This window comes from Atractosteus spatula, chromosome 5 (genome assembly GCF_055471065.1).
Source record: "Atractosteus spatula isolate fAtrSpa1 chromosome 5, fAtrSpa1.hap1, whole genome shotgun sequence".
Lineage (NCBI taxonomy): Eukaryota > Metazoa > Chordata > Actinopteri > Semionotiformes > Lepisosteidae > Atractosteus > Atractosteus spatula.
In genome coordinates this window covers 59,057,565-59,074,528 of record NC_142710.1, presented here as the reverse complement: position 1 = coordinate 59,074,528, position 16,964 = coordinate 59,057,565, and the positions used below count along the sequence as shown (strand labels likewise).

Sequence of the window (16,964 nt, the reverse complement as noted above, 5' to 3'; positions counted from 1 at the left end):
ATTAACGCGGCATGTATTTTTCTTTACAATTTGTGTGCATGTCAGGATAAACAGCAGATCTGCTGGTGCAGGCAGTCATTTGCACAGGAACCTCTAGTACAGAATGTTAAAGCCATTGTTCACTATTATCTTTACAGTGTAGTCAATCTGTAGTATTAGTATTACTGTGGCTGATCATTGCCTCTATAGAAAATGATGGAAAATGTGAAATAATGAGTTTTGCAGGATAACTAAAATTATTTTAACAGGGTAAAACAGACACCTTTTTTTTAATGAACATTTTTTTCCTGAATAGATGAACAACAAACTGGTTATAAATAATTACAATACATGCTCATTGTTGTAAAAACTCTCAGCTCTATTCTGCAAAATTAAAATATTCTTAGATTTACATTTCTGTGCTTATCATATTTATATGCATGTACGTTAAACATATATACAATATTATTCATATTCAGAACTGTTTGCATTGTGTTACAATTAAACTGGATAGTGAAGTTTTCCCTAGGCCATAAACCTCAGCCCTGCATTATGAACATTACGACTTTGTTGGGTCAGTTACATCTTCTAAGCATACAGTATGCTCACCAAGAGAACAGACGCAGTGCTTCAGAAACATCCACAAAGCTAACATGAACAATTGCAACACTGGCTGAATAATGCGAGACGATTGCCATGAATCCCCCTAGATCTTTCTGCAAGGATCTCGGGCCACGATTGTTGGCGTAACAATGGGAAAAGTGGGAGAAGCAGAAAGAGGGAGGCATGGACCAGAACATCCACAGTACACTCACTCATTCTACCTGGGAACACATGTCTAAACTGCAGCAGAACCTACCTCCAACAGGCTTTATCAGGCATCTTCATGCCCAGAGCTAAGATAATCATCCCTGACTGCAAAGGGAAACCGACACTGAAAGAGATATGTACAAATCCCCTGTGCCATATAATGTGGTGTTCCTTTTGTTCTACTTCGTGCTTGGTGTAGTGCCACATGCAGTACATATCACTTGTATATCTAGGCTGCTATTTTTAATACAGCGGGGTGGTCTTTTGTTCTAAGTTGACACTGGGTGAGAGAGTCGGCCTCGCAGTTCTTAACCAGGCAAGGGACTCTTGTAAAGAGTCTTTGCACAGCTTAGGGCCTCATCGAAATGACTCTGTAAGCCTTCGCTTCAGCTTCATCATGCTCACAGCTGCAGGTGGAAATCAGGCTTTGTGTTCTGCTGCTGCACATCAAGCCTGCTCCCCTGAGGTAAATGTAAGGCGTTGAAAACCTAAACAAGTGTGGCTTCTCTCTACTGCCATTCGAATGTTTATTTGAAAAGCTATTCTTCTGTTCCTCAAAACCTTTACCAAAAAAAATGTATGTTAAGATGGAGCTTTCTTATGTTAACAGTGATAAAAACAAATATCCGAGGAATCTTTTGGAATTGACCTGTAACAGAATCCGGTAAAGAACTATTCTTGGTTTTCCCTAAAACCAAAATTACACCAAAGTTTTGAAACATTCTTCACAGCACCAAGATTAACAACAACCAAGTAAATACTATTTTAAAACACAAAGGATTCAAATAATAATACAAAGATTTTTGTCATATTAAATATCTTTAGTAATTTCCCAAGATCCACAAATTGTTCAATATGAATAAACTGTATTCCAAAAATTACAGCATTCTGGGGCATAGTTTTAAAATATCTCACATAATATTTAAAATCGCATAATTTGTATAAAATTGCCCTCAAGAGTGCATGTTTGAAAAATGATCCAAGCATATTAATCTGCTGATATTTAGATTTCAAAGTTAATATTTAAATATTAAATATTACAGTATGAAGTCTTCAAATTCAGGCTTATCTTCTGTTTTCACGTCTTACAGAGCTAAAGATGTAATAGGAACTGTGGCTAAAACATGCATATCTGTCTATGCAAGGTATATATTATTATAATAAGTTAGGCTGATGTTAAATCAGGATGGAATATTTATTAATCACAACGTACGCTTATCAGCTAGTACAGAAAATTGTTGCTCTGTTCTTTTGCTCCATAATTTTTTTAGACCGCACAGGATAGCATGCATCCAAAGAAGTCTGTCCAATTGCTTTTTTATGTATTTCAAAGAAAAGAACTGGTCATCAACAGGCAGATCGCAGGAATCACACAATACAGTAGTTACACTCAGTCAGTGCATCCTTGAGATCTCACCTTGCAGCCAGCCCGCCGGGTCTCAGATTCGACACTCTTGGCTTTCCATCTTTATCTGTCCCCCCAGAGATAGTCAGCCCCAGAGTGCTGCCTTCCTTCTTTATCAGCTCCACAATTGTGACTCCCCGAAACTCTTCTGCCAAAACACAAACAGACAAAGCAGGAAGGTCAGCATCAGGCTCGATCAATGAGCCTTGGGGCTTAGAGGCAAATATTTATAAACCAAGAAGCTTGAGTTCCTTAGTAGGAGCTAGACGTATGCAGCATCCCAAGCTTACTGTATACAGTAATACCATGTTTGATAAGGAACTGTGTGACTGAAACCATTTACAATACAAATGTTGGGAACTCCCCCCCAAAACACACACATATTTGTTCCAGTACTATGATTAGTTGACAGCTGTTACATTCAGTTTGACCCCCACAATGAGGGGAGGTACTGGTTCAGGAGAATTACTAAAAGCAGGTTCAGACACAGCTGACCTATTGTAAGGTCAAGTCACACAGAGAGACCGCTGATCCATAACCAGATTCTGTAATGAGCAAAACAATCAAAATGAGAAAAAGGAATGAACCCGTTTAGTAAAGCAAAACCTGACAATTAAAAAAACCAATAAACTACTGTATATCGTAGACCATGAGTCAACATAAATCCAGTATTTAAAAGCCTGTTGTCCACTTATTGAAAGCCCTATTTGTATGGTTAAGGAACATTTACAAAATCAGTGACGGCATCAAAATTGTTTGAAATACATAAGAATTAAAAAAAAGAAGAACACATTGTAAATATAATCACATCAGTCCATCTGTTGAGGTAAAGTATGGTTAAACCAGTGATAGCTAGATTGACGTGAGATCGATCATTGTCAGCATGGGGAACATCCAAGGCAAGACAAGTAAAGCATTAAAAGATGGGTCCTTCCATTTTCCACAAAGAGATATGAAGAGTAAAATTACTGAGAAACAGTTCAGTTTCACTCTTTCAAATCAGATTTTACTGGAATGCAGGGAGTTCATGAGACATATTCTTGTAAAAATCGATTACAAATCGACTTATTTTTCTAAGGTGTATGTGCAAGAAGAAGCAATTCAGAGTTTTAGTCTTTTCCTGACTGAAAACAGTTTCTAATTACCAGGTTCTGTATTTTGCATGCTTCCTCCATGTAGCCATTTTACCGTAAGGCTGTAAACAGATGTTAAGCTGTTAAGGTAAAACAAAGAATACCACAGTGCTATTGTGAAACAAGATTTAGCAAGATTTCTGGTTTCTACTTTGTGTTCCTATTAAAATTCTCTTCTTGAAAATTCCATCTGGTGATCACCATGTTTAAAGGATAAAAAGCTAAATGTAGTGGAAAATTAGTTAGATGCACAGCATTGGATTTGATTAACAGGATCACTGACAAGCAATTAACTGGTTAAGAAATTATGTGGACACATTATTTCTGAGCATGACTATCACCAATGAGACTCATTAGTGCTACTGAACACAGCACTGAATTTTGATTTTAGAAACTTCTGGAGTTGAAATAAAAAAAAAACTATGTGGATCTAATAAAAGTGTAAATGCCGAAAGACTGATAAATGCTCCAAAAACAGAGTACATGTTTAGAATTAAATTCCTCTCCATATTATTGCATACCTATTCCCACTGCAGGAGAAAGGGAAAGGAATTCTGTAGCTAAAAGTTGACTCATATAACAACGTGCTATTTTTAGATGTGGGGAGCTCAAAGGGAGACATTGGTTTGTGAGGTCAAACAGAGCTACAATTTAAACACTGAAAAGACAAAACTGCCTCAGGCCAATGCTGCTTCATTGTACTGTTCAACCCAAAACTACAAAAGGAGAAACAAAAAAAATTAAATTAAAACGGGAATAGTACCTGAACACATACTGCACACTGCATTTCTGGCTGAAGAATTTATTACAATAATTTACAGTATATATTTGATAAATATATCATGTTATGCTCATATTAAAAAATATAATGTAAATGCCATATAAATTCCAGTGTTAAGACTGCATAACAGATCTTTAGAAATGGACAGTGTCTAATTAGTTTGTTGCATTCCTTCCCGAAATGAGTACAAACACTATCCCTCTCTGTGACCAAATCATATGCCCAAATGAGCTAACATGACTTTTGATAGATTCACTTCCTAGCTGGGTCATAACTGGTTCATCAGACAGGTTTAAGCCTTGTTAAAAGAGAAGAGGTCAGGATCTTTAGAAGCATAATTGAACTGAAATTAATTTGGTCTGTATGAATGCTGGTCCTGTGAGGCAAATTATATAGTGTGAACCAAGCTTAATACTGTACACATCTGCAAGTGGAGAGACAAAAGAAAGAAAAGATAGTGTCCAGTATTTCACTGCACAGCCCCTGTAAGGAGAGTTTTAAAATACAAAGAATAAAATGACTATTTTTCTGTCACTTGCCTCACTTCACTAAGGTTTTCATCAGTATATCAGCATTTATGCAAAAAGAAAAGAAAGAAAACACAATGTTTCAACAAGTTATGTTTTGTTTCTTCTCTTTTCAGCATGGAATAAACCTATTACTTGTTCCTTTGCAGCCTACGCATGCTGACGCAACTACCCACCTGAACTACTTCATGCAACATTGTTGGGCAGAATACAGATGTACCTAATAAATCTATATACAATAGAAACTATTCAGTACTATTGTAATACTATACAATGATACAACTTACAGTATATCAGTTTTCTCCTGTTAGAGATGTGACCTGCTAAATACTTCTCTTTAAATGAAAATGGCTTGTTGAATACATTAATTTTTATGTGACTCGAGCTCTGAACATGTCTGAAGCAAAATCCTTTCCAGTGGAAAAGGCAATTAGGACATACATAAAATAATGAACAGTACCAAAAGGCAGGTGATAATAACATTTACTGTTTCTAGTAGTGACTAATTAAATGCTTCAAGTGGAATCCCTGATAGGGAAAAGCTTTCAAAACTATTAAAACCAGAAAGCAATACCATAAAACTAATGATTCAAGACTGTTTAAAAGGCTCAGATCTGTATCTTTGGAAAGACTCACATTCTGGTTTTTGCATGCTGAGTTTATGTTCTTAACCCATTACTCACCAGAGAAAAGTGAATTTAAGGTTTAACAGCTGAGGGCAAAGCAAGTTTAAACTGATGAGCTAAATTTCCAGCTGTTATATTTGTGCTTAGTCACATGGCAATTATATTCTGACATGAGCATCTAAAAATATCTTCTTTCTACATTTTAATGTTCTCTTCCATTTATTTTATATTAACACTTCTAATTAATTTCTCCATTAAATGCGTTATTCCTGAAGCTAAAAGGTTTTATAATATCGTGTCTAAACTTTACATGCAACAATGTTGGCATTTTCGGCTTCATTTCTGTTGCCTTTAAAAATATAATGCTCACTTTGAAAAGATGACTGTATAATAATAAATGCTGTACATTATATAAGAACATAATAATATACATGAAAAATAAACATAATTTCATTATTTTAAAGGTTAAACCATAAAATGCAGGTTTCTGGAACACAGGTTACAGTACTGTATGTCAACCGTGTTAAACAGCCTCATTCATGTACAGTACATGTAATTCAATTCTATGAACCATACTCATAAACCTCTAATCACCCCAGTGAGTTTACACCCTGCTCTTGTTTGCGTTTTTTGAGAAACCTTAGAGAACTCTTTCAGCATTCTAATTCCAGTTTCTTTATTAGCATGTTTGAACATTTGTCACAAGCAGTGGCAACACTGTTACTGTAAAAAGCACTAAATGAGTGCACCCAGATCTGCACTCAAGTCCTTTCAATTTACATATCAAAAGAATTTACAAGTGATTTTCCAGCAAAACAGATGCAGTACACACACAGTTACACGACCTTTTTTGCTCTCACAACATTTAAGCAGTAGTACTTTACAGCTCGCTCCTCATTTGCAAATCTTAAAACATTTTTCTGTGAGAAATATGCTAGCAATATCTATTGTGATAAATTGTACAGCCACAAAAGAAACATCCTAGGTACAGTATGTGTGAGCAAATATTAAAATAACATTTTAAATAAAACTTCAATAAACAATTTTCTGTTCTTAAAACATCCAAATCCACTATTTTCAGAATCTGGTGTCTGTTAGTGTGTTTGTTGCTTGTGGAACAGAATTATGTGAATTAAAAACATTGGCATTTTGGGTGTAATGTTGGGTGTAATGTCTTACACTTAGGATCCAAGCATCATCATATGAACAAACACATTTTCAACAGCATTTGCTGACTAACTGTGTTTATTTTCATTCTTTTACTGCTAATGTACATTGTAGTAATTGTAAACTCCTTTTATTCAATTGCCATTTGTTACCTTAAAGGTATACTACTAATAACTGCATTTATTAGTTATTAGTTATTAGTTACATATACTGTATGCATCTACATTGACATACAGATGCAGCCATTCAAAATGCACGGTACAACCCTGTACCGAGCGCAAGTACCCACAGTCCACCGCGGTGTACCGCAGTACGTGATTTGGCTGGCCCAAATGACCGACAGGGGCACTCATGGTGCATTGGTTGTTAGTGAAACGATTTAATCATTTAATCTCTTTACTGTGCATGTTTTAATCCGCTTAGTATTGAATATTTATATGGAATTTTACAACTAAAGGGAAATTTTAGTAGCTGAGCATAAAAAGATGAGGAGCATAACGCGTCTGAAGGTCATAAACAATATTAATTTAGGAACATAAACATATTATGTAAACTGGTATTGGTAGTTTCAATAAAAAATACACACCAGTATTCCACTTTCTTCCTAAACATTTTAAGCGTCAAAGTCTTTCATTTGGTTACATACTCTCTCTAAATATCCTTGCAACTCCAAAGCGGTTTCTGGTGTATGAAACCATATGCAACACGAAGAGAACCCCAGAAAATCTTAATGTTTTCTTACTTGTATCCTGTATCAGTACTTAAGCCTATTTTATTAATATTTTCAATAAAAACATATGCAGGTAATTATGACCTACCTGGATCAGTTAACAAAAAAGTTTCCAGTTTATTTACAGCAACCGGACACAAAGCAAAGTACAGGATTTTACATGGTACAGTACATGATGGCAATGAATTGCACACACTACTACAGTTGAACTGTACACTAATCCAATGCAGACGACGCTTGAATTCACTTCAGGGACAGTACATAGAATGAGGGAACCTATCAAGTAAAAGCCTGCAGGTACAATAAATATATGCAACGAATTACATACTGTAAGTGGCAAAATGCAAATGATACCACAGCCATGAATCTGCAGTTTCAGGTCACAATATTGCCCTGTTCCTCATACTTCCCAAGCTGTCTAAGTGCAATGTTGTAAAGCAGATCCCAGCTGGAGAAAGAGACTAACCAGAGAGAAATAATGTCTTATTGTACCTGGGATACTCTGTCTTCTGGAAGCCAGGGAATTGTCTGTCCCTGCAGGGTCCTTGTTCCCCTTTGAGTAAGGGCCATCATCTGCAAATCGGAAGGAAAGATTAGAATTACACGCCCATGGAGCAGGGGCGTGCAACAGGCGCAGGTATTCAAGGGAAAAACCTTCACCTGGTGGCACTGGCCCTGCTCTAGTGGACTTCCTGCCTGAGCCAAAGGAAAATACAAAAAAAAAATCAAATCACTTATTATTTGGCAAGTAGAAATTGTTAAGCATTGTGTATCACCAAGGTCCTGACAGTGGCAGATGTAATTCATAGCTGATATTAAGGGTCTGCAAGAAGTTTTGGTCATGTGGATTCAAAATTTAAAAACTAAATCTAAAATAATTGTTCTTTTGCCATTTCCATATTCTAACCATATCTATGAAACTGATTTGCTCAGAAAATGGTTTTGGTTAAGCCTAGCTTTGTTTTTAACTCGTATATACTGTGCAGTATGAGTTAGGATCATGACTGCTCATCAACATCTATTCTAAAGTACTTGGCCTTCAATTTCAATATTTCTGATCTAATTGCCGTTGGGTTACAGCAAGACGCAGTATCTTGCGGTCCTTGGTTTCATTAACTGCACAGATGTGCAAAGAAAGTGCAGTATAAACAAAATCTCCCTTTCACACCATATTCTGGGAACATCAGAGTTTGTAAGCTAAAATCAAATGATCTACTCATACACAGTGTAACAATTCTAATATTCCAAAAATGCTAAAATTGCTGTGTGTGTGGGGGGGGGAGGGGGGAAGCTGCTGATTTACTGTACAAAATGTTTCAGGTCAAGCGTTGGAAACATAATTGTTATTACACAAGTGGTCAGATAATGTTTTTATTTTCAGTTAACTATACAAAAAACTCCAAACTGACTTAAAAAAGAAGATTTTTTAAAACGTTAATTTTATGTTTTCATGGCAAGAATTACTGACTATATTTCTCCTTCCTAACTGAAACTCCTACGATTTGAACAGATGTTCAAACGGAATGAATTCCTTCTTGGTAAAGTTTGCAATGGAAGTGTGAAAAAAGTTATTCACACTTTGGCTCTTTTTAGCACGCTGACAAAGACGATAATGCATGCATGAAGCCATGTGTAAGGTGGCAGACATGAGTGAAAAAAAAAGTTTGGTTCCAAAACGGAATATTTTTAAAGGGAAGTAAGCAACAGCCCCTTTATTTCCTACATTCGGAAAAGAAAATGCTTTACGCCAGAACAGTTTATTCTACTTTCAAAATCCAGGAAAATGCTGTTTCCAGAATTAATACTAAAGATTCTACATACATGGCTTTACAGTATACAGTGCTGTATGTATCATTGGCATTCAACTCAACATTTTCACAGAACAGAAAAGTGCCCTGAGGCTGTTTATCTGTTTATGATATAAGGCAGAAAAAATATTTGTGTTTTGTTTTACAGTATTTCTACAATATCCATGCAAGAAATGTGTGGAACCTAACATCTCCAATAATTTTCATGGTATTAAATGCGTGGAATCAAATGTTACTAATTTCATTCATTGCGGTTATGTGGAAACTCCCCTGTATCTTTCCTGAAATGCTTCCATACCTTCTGAGACCCCTGCTGATGACTTTACTAGCATTCCTGCCACAGCACCCTCTGTGAAGATTTCTTAGGTTTAAAGCAGCTGAAGTCCATTTTCACAAGCGCCATTGAAAGAGATGTTCAGATTTTGCCAAGAGCTGAGAGTGCATGAAGACAACGCTGTCTTCTGAAACTTCCAAAAGGCACCCCTTGCCATGCCAGCAGTGTAACCAGTTTCTGGCAGTGGGGTGACAAGTATGACATCACAGCCTATAAACAGCATTTGTCACCGAGTCTTAGTAGCGTCTGAGTGTGCTGTTTGAATGTCTGCTGCCACCTGCTCTGCAACTGCCAAAGGTCTTCACTTTGAGGGGTCCTTTAAACTCAAATCCAAATTCATCTAACACACTGCTTTCCCACAACACCTGCCATCATCAAAACCAACACACCACACTGAATTAGAAGGAGGGTTTCAAAAGAAAATGGCTTGGGCTTTTTGCAGATTTAGAAAAGTGCATTAGGAAAACTACCAATCAACATTCACAAAATACAGACATCCTAACATATCATCTCAGGCACAGAGAAATCTTGGATTAACTAGAAACAATGGTTAATTTAACTACTTACTGTACAAAATTGTCAGTTTGACTCTTAACTTTCTTAGACAATCCTGATGTTATTTTGTTATCTTGTTATCATGTCTACAGTAAGATTAATTTCTCACATCATCTACCTGTGCATTTAACTTTCAAATGAATAATACTTTTAATACACCTACAGTAGTTTCAATTATATTTCAATTTAACAAAAACTAAAGTTTACATATATACCGGTATAAGCACATGGGCTAATACTCCCCCAAAACAATCTTTAAAGTAACTAGGTAAAGGCATCCTACACTTGGAGCATCAAAGTTGTAAACTACAGCTACAACGTTAAATTAAATGAGATACATTTAAGAGAGCTCATTACACAAACTGGTCTAAAAAGGCTTAAAACAGAATTTTGTGAAGGAGAGAAAGCTATGATAAACTGCAGGTGAAGCAGTAGAAAACACAGCACCAGAAAGCAGCAGAAAATTCATGGGCATCTTTCATTTGCACATCCGTGAAAGGTATTACTGACACAGCGTAATGGACAGATTACCACATTCCCAGACCTGAAGGCAACTTGAGCATGTCAGCATTTGCTGTGATGGGATTTTGTCTTGCACTGCCTTAATCCCGTTGGTGGAGGGCTTAAGTCTTTCCTTCACCTATCAAAGGAAGGGATTTAATCATGACTCTACCTACTGTAACTGCGAAAGAACGGAGTCATCTTTTTCCTCTCGTCCATCTTTAAATTATCAAAGGCTTGCTTTTCATACAGAGCAGGAAGCATATGACACAAAACAGCTGCCAGCTTTCAATCATTTCAAAAGCTAAAAAAAACAATGCCTGTCTATAATCTTGTGGAATCCATGTGAAGACTTTCACCAGGAGCTTAGAGTATTTATGGTCCATTTACATACTCACATAAACACTTTATACACTGATTTCTCATACAGTACTTAAACTGTTTTAAAAAACCTCAAAAACACATACTGTTCACATATTTCAAAACACGCCCAGTCCCAGGAAAGAAAAAAAAACAATCAATGATGAATATTTCAACGTTCACGAATATTTCACGATATTAATTATGACAATAGCCTAGGGAATTAAGATTTTCTTTAGACAAACTACTGAGAAATTCAGGGAGATTACCATGTTTATTGCAGATTAGGAAGATTTACCACACAAGCAAACCCTTGCTAACCTTTTTCATACTGTATAGAATGATCTAATATACAAGGAGACTGTAATTGTCTGTATTTTTTTTAAGAAGAACACAGGAAAATTTGGGTGATTCAAGCCTGAAGATTCATAGTCTTAAATGTAGATTACAAATATAATTGGTGTAGTTTTTAATGCGTCTATCCTATTGAGGAATATCAGTTCATCAGAAGCAAATTTTTCCTCATTTATCTTATCATGGAAATGAGTGTAAACCAAAAAACTGAAATTGAGTTGTGTGGGAATATAGTATGTTCTGATTATGAAGTTATTACACAAAAAAAATCCATATGAGTCTTCCTGGCAGTTGTGGTGTACAGATATAAAATATACAGTACAGTGTGGAGATACTGTATACAGTAACTTTGACATCAGAATGATTCTGGACTCCTACTACAAACTCATGACAGTACTGTACATCAACAGCATCAAAAAAGACCATCTCATCAGGGCAAAGAACAACTAATGTACAAGAAGATCCCACATGACTGCCCCAAGAGAAGAGGTGGCAGATAAAGTTGTACTTTACCAAGAGTGTTAAAAGATATGTGCCAGTGTCTCCAATATTAAATGAAAGTATGACCTTGAAAGATGAAAAGCGATGGATAAGCAAGCTTGCTTAAAAGAGTAATCAGACCATCTCTTACATCTCAATAAACCTTTCTTTAACCAGACAAGTCAATCGAGGGCAAAACCACATTTACAATAACACATGAAAGAGTACCAATTTACACAGCAGAGCATTCTAATGGAGCAATCTTTGTGAAGCACCCTAGTTCCAAAGCCCTAACCAATACTCCACACTGCTTGCAGGAACATGATTAAAAAACAGATAAAGATTAAAGTGATACAATTTTTCTTGAGGGAGGAAACATAGAGGGCATGATAATCTAGGCCAACAGGTACAGGGTATGTGACTGGAATTGCATTTATTTCTGTGTGTGGCTGTGAGCCCAAAGTTAAGTTTTCAAAGTTCACTTTGTTTAGGCAATTTTGACAAGCAGGTCTTTTTCAGCTGATTATTTTATTTAAAAGTTTGAAGGCTTAGATCAGTGTTTCATTCTCCTTTCTGAGGATGCATCAGCAGCCCAGTTTTCTTCTGCATTTTCAATTATATATGCAGAGCTATTCAGAGCTCCCAGAGCAAGAAATGCTTTATTTTTCTAATTTTTTATTTATACAGCATTGGCTATGAAGTATATATTTGAACACTTACCCCTAATACATAGCGTATTCATCTTATTGCCAAAATAAATATCCTGTAACTGTACTTTCATGTCTTCTGTTCTAAATCATTTTGTAAAACAAATTCATCCCTCTTAATGACACATACCAATACACTTTTTAGGAACTAAAAAGAAATAAAGTTCACTTTGGTCTCCTTTCTCGAACTGAGGAAGTTCAGAGCTACAGTATAAGAACTTAACCCTTCCATTTTGCCACACTAGCAACTTTTAAGATTTGGTTAACATTTTATCCCAAAGCAACATACAGTAACAACAAAATCTAAACTCATTGTCATTAACAATTTACCTACATACACTGATGTAAATGGTAAATCACAATGTACAAATGTATTAATCTTCAATTAACTGTGCTATAAAATGATCTTCCCATCTTACACTGTATGCCATTTGCACTTGTTAAAGATCTCAAATGCAAAGCATTTTATTACACAGCGTTAACCTTAATTAGATTCTGTAATGAATCATAAAATTATAAGAATAAGTCTTTTTTACAAAGCCTGGCAATATACAGTGAGTAGTTTTCTACAGACAGAAATTCTTCTTCTGACACCCACAAAAATGGACAAAAGACAAGGACAGTGTTTAGGCCCTTTCTCTTAAAATTTCTGATGGACACTACATACTGTAAGTCCTGAAACCACAGACACAAAATAAAATGAGTCCCAATCATACAAACATCCTCCTATTATGTTACAGTATGTGCTTTATTTTTCTGCAGGATGTCTGCAGTGCAAACTACAACTTTAGTGCTCTAGGCCTTGACACGGAGGTGAATGGATATAATTAAATACTTGACTTACAGTACAAATATTTAATGCCATGTTGGTCATGGCAGTGGCTCTTTTCCCTAGAATGGATAACATCATTTTTGGGGGACTTTTATCCCCTTCGATTATACCTCCCCTACTTATGAGGATGATAAATGTCAGTTCTAATCTCAAGAAAGCTCTCTTTTATTCAGACAGCACATTTAAGCCTTAATTACACTCCTCATTATCTGCATTGGGACCGCCTAAGAACAATACAGAGGAACATGTCTGCTGCCTTGATGATATGCCTGCACAGGGCCCCCCCCGAACACTGCCTTACAAGGACTAATTGAACCACACAGACTCTCCCTGTCGGCCTACTTTTAACGGAGACTCTAAAACACCCCAGCCCGCCTTGAATGCTCATTTAGTATTAAAAGATTATTTTTGTTTTGTGGATTGTTTTATTGTTGTATAGAGATGGATGTAACAGCAGGGACACCATTGGCAGACACTGCTCTTTTCATTAAAGAATTACTGTATATTTCAATTCTTCCTAATAAATTTCTAAAACGGATTTCCTACTATTTGCTGACTTATGCACTTACATCTGTTGTTTTAATGCTCAAAGGAAAAAGAAATGCAATGAAACATCTGTGTTTTGCAAAGAACCAGTCTTGGCCTCAAACCCTATATAAGGCATGCTTAACAAAAAACAAAAATAATTAAAATGTACTTTACATAAGAAAGATTACAAATGAGAGGAGGCAGTTTGGCCTATCTATCCCATTTTGCAGTCAGTGCAATCTGCAGTTTTTATTAAAGTTGGTAGCTCAACCATTAAAGGTGACCATGTGTACTACAAATGTCCATAAATCACAGGTTCAAGCTTTGGATGTACAGTAGCATAAACCAGCTGTTGTCTAGTACAGTCATACACAGGTGGGACTCTTGACATTTCAAAAGAGGTGTACTTTGGATCTACCCCTTCTGTGCAAGCATGTGGAGTACTGCTCTTTGGTACAGTATGGTGAGCCCACTAACCAGCAAATGGTGTCAGTTACCAATGAATTCAACAATAATGGATCATACAATGAAGTTTAATATAGAAATATTTTTTTAAATCCTTTTGAAATACATTCAAATTCAAATATGATTTGATTGTGGATTGATATGATATGGACATTCAATTACAAAATTACCCCATGCCCAGACTGCCTTTGAATGGCCGTTAAAACAATAATGCTCATTATCTGTAAAATGCCTCTGCAAAATATTTACAGGTAAAGGAGTGTATAAATGTTTCAACCTTTTCCAAACTAATTTGGAAAGAACTAAGTTCTTGTTATTAATTGTGTACTACAATATTTATGGAAGATGTTTAGGATGAGCAGGTGAAACAGTGGTTAGCACTGTTATCTCATAGCGTATGGGTCCTGGGTTAGATTCTGTCCTGGAAGGTCTTCTTTGCCTGCTCTGGAGTCTTGTTTTTATAGTAAACATTTTTCCTTAAATAAAATCATATAAATCCTTTATGAAAATTTAAAAAATAATTATCTCAGTCTTATAGCCTCACAAATAAAATTATACCAGCCAATACACACTTTTGTGTCATTATTAACCCTTTTGTCCAGTGAATCCTAGACGATTTTGTGAACTATTAGTGTTTTCTATAACTGAGATATACTGTAAAGGATGATTAACGATAGAAGGATGAACATATTAATCAATTGGGAACACAAATTTGTTATAGTTTGTTATAGTTATTCAGGCAATTGCCAAATTAAATATACATTTATAATTACATTTACTTAATTTGGAAACACAAATTGTTTTAAGGTTCAGATCTCCAGAAGTGACTCTTTACTACTAGTGAGAGAATGAAATGTGAACATGCTCCTCCAAATCACACACCTGCACAGTGATGTGTACCTCTCGTCAATCTCACTGCAAACCTGACTGTACCTGGCTAATTGTAGAAGTCACTATTTGCTGAAAAGCTGAGAGCACACTAATTGACTCATCTCAAGTCTAGAAGGCAGACTTATCACATCCTTAACTCAAATGGCTCTTTCAATTGTACTCCTACTCATCTAGGGAGTCACAGTAAGCCACAGATATGATCCGGAATCAGAGTTATGACATCTAGATAATAGAGTTCCATCAGCACACCATGAGAGTGGCTTCACTGATTAAGCCACCCAGAAGCTCTGCAAGCTTTTTTGTTTCCTTTCATTAATGTTACAATAATTGTAACCTTGTTAATAACTGTTAATAACCTGTTAATAAGGCTTACTTATTGAGTCATGCATGATAACATTTCATTTCATGTCACAAGGAAGGTAGGCAAGATCAGAGAGACATTTCTCAGGCCTGCACAGTTGCTTGGCTCTGATTTCCCATTAGTTTCAGTACTGCTGGTGGCTAATAGCAATAACAACAGTAACCTACACATATATTGCCCTCAACTGATGATCAGGCATTTAGGTTTATCTACAGAGAAAGACAAACACTATTTTTCTAAGACTGCATGCACAGCAATTTTGGATAAATAGATGAGGAGCATTTTAAAATGTAAAGAGGGAAGGATGGAAGTGGAGGTCAATCTATGAAATTTAAGAATGGGACTTCTGCACAGTTAAAATGCAAGACATCTTTTGTAAGGATCAAAGTCTTGATCTTTATCTTTCACTGTGGATGAGGGATATGCCACAGCAGAAATTCTGTTAAATTAGATTTTCTACTTTCAAAGCCTGCAGTTTGAAGAAAAGACTTTTTGCTATTTAGTGTGTTATATCTTTGGAATCTGTATAGGATCTTACTGTCAAAGAATAGTTTACTGCACCAAAGGCTAAAATACTTACTGTAAAATTCAGTTGCAGATATAAAATATTAAAAAATCACAGTTCCACTATGTTTTGAAAGTGCACCATTGAAAAACATGTTCAATGTTTTCATTCCCCCATACATTCAAGTGTCTTATCCATGCCAATGTTTTTTCTAGCTTTACACCTCTAAATATTTATTTTTACTTTCATCAGACTACTGTAGGAGCACATTTTGCCCTGAGGCACCACACTTTGAAAACCACTGTTAATGTGTTTCATAGAGAGTAAAAAGGATTTTCAACAGCAGACTATCTGTGCTTCGTAAGGCATACCGCAATTATGATTACATTTACCAAGTGCCTTGCTTTGCTGGAATTGCCGATAATATCTTTAAAAAAATAATCAAAGCTGTCACCTTTTTCACTGGACGTTCACAACTTATAATTATGTTTAACTGCTCTGAGTAAGCACCCAGAGTCTAAAAAATCATTCATGGCAGAGGTTCAAGTATTGATAGAGCCTACAAGTCTGATGTTAGTAACCTTTCATATGAAAGTGCATTCTACACCCCCAGTGTCTGCATCACTACTTCCTCTCACCCACCCATTTAATGAAATATGCACTGGATCTATATTTTCATTAAAGTTGCCATGAGAAAGGGAGAAAAGAAAACAAATAAAAACAGCTACAAAATGATGATAGAGTACCTGGGAATTATAAAGAATGCTCTGGCTATAGAAGACAGAAGGTCAACGTTAGAAAAGAAAGTTTCCAAACTAAGGAAATTATTCAGTTCATCTTGTCCATTTGGCTCCCAGTAGAAGGCCAAGAACTTCATCTACCTATTTCTTAAAGGATCACAGAGAATCAACTTCAACCACATGGCTAGGACGATGATTGCAGTTCTACAATCCTCTATGTAATGTCTCCTGTTGGATTAGCTGCTCTTACTAATTTATTCTTCTTAACATTGGAACAAATAAAGTATGTTTTGCAATGGCTTCTACAGTAGTTCAGTCCTTGTCCTTAATCAATTCTCATACTGTAGATTTTGTTTTTACTACTACTGTATGACTACTGCATGCT

At 35.9% G+C, this 16,964-nt stretch overlaps 1 protein-coding gene across 3 annotated transcripts in view; it reads right to left on the bottom strand.

The window, feature by feature from the left end:
- grip2b (glutamate receptor interacting protein 2b) overlaps nt 1–16,964 on the bottom strand; it is a 159,223-nt gene that overhangs the window by 52,442 nt on the left and 89,817 nt on the right. For all 3 annotated transcript variants that reach the window (XM_088917300.1, XM_088917297.1, XM_088917299.1), the window contains exons 2-3: nt 7,651–7,731; nt 2,207–2,342 (exon numbers count right to left, since the gene is read on the bottom strand). In XM_088917300.1, the coding sequence (XP_088773426.1) occupies nt 2,207–2,342; nt 7,651–7,731 (217 nt within the window). The remainder of the gene's footprint in view (nt 1–2,206; nt 2,343–7,650; nt 7,732–16,964) is intronic.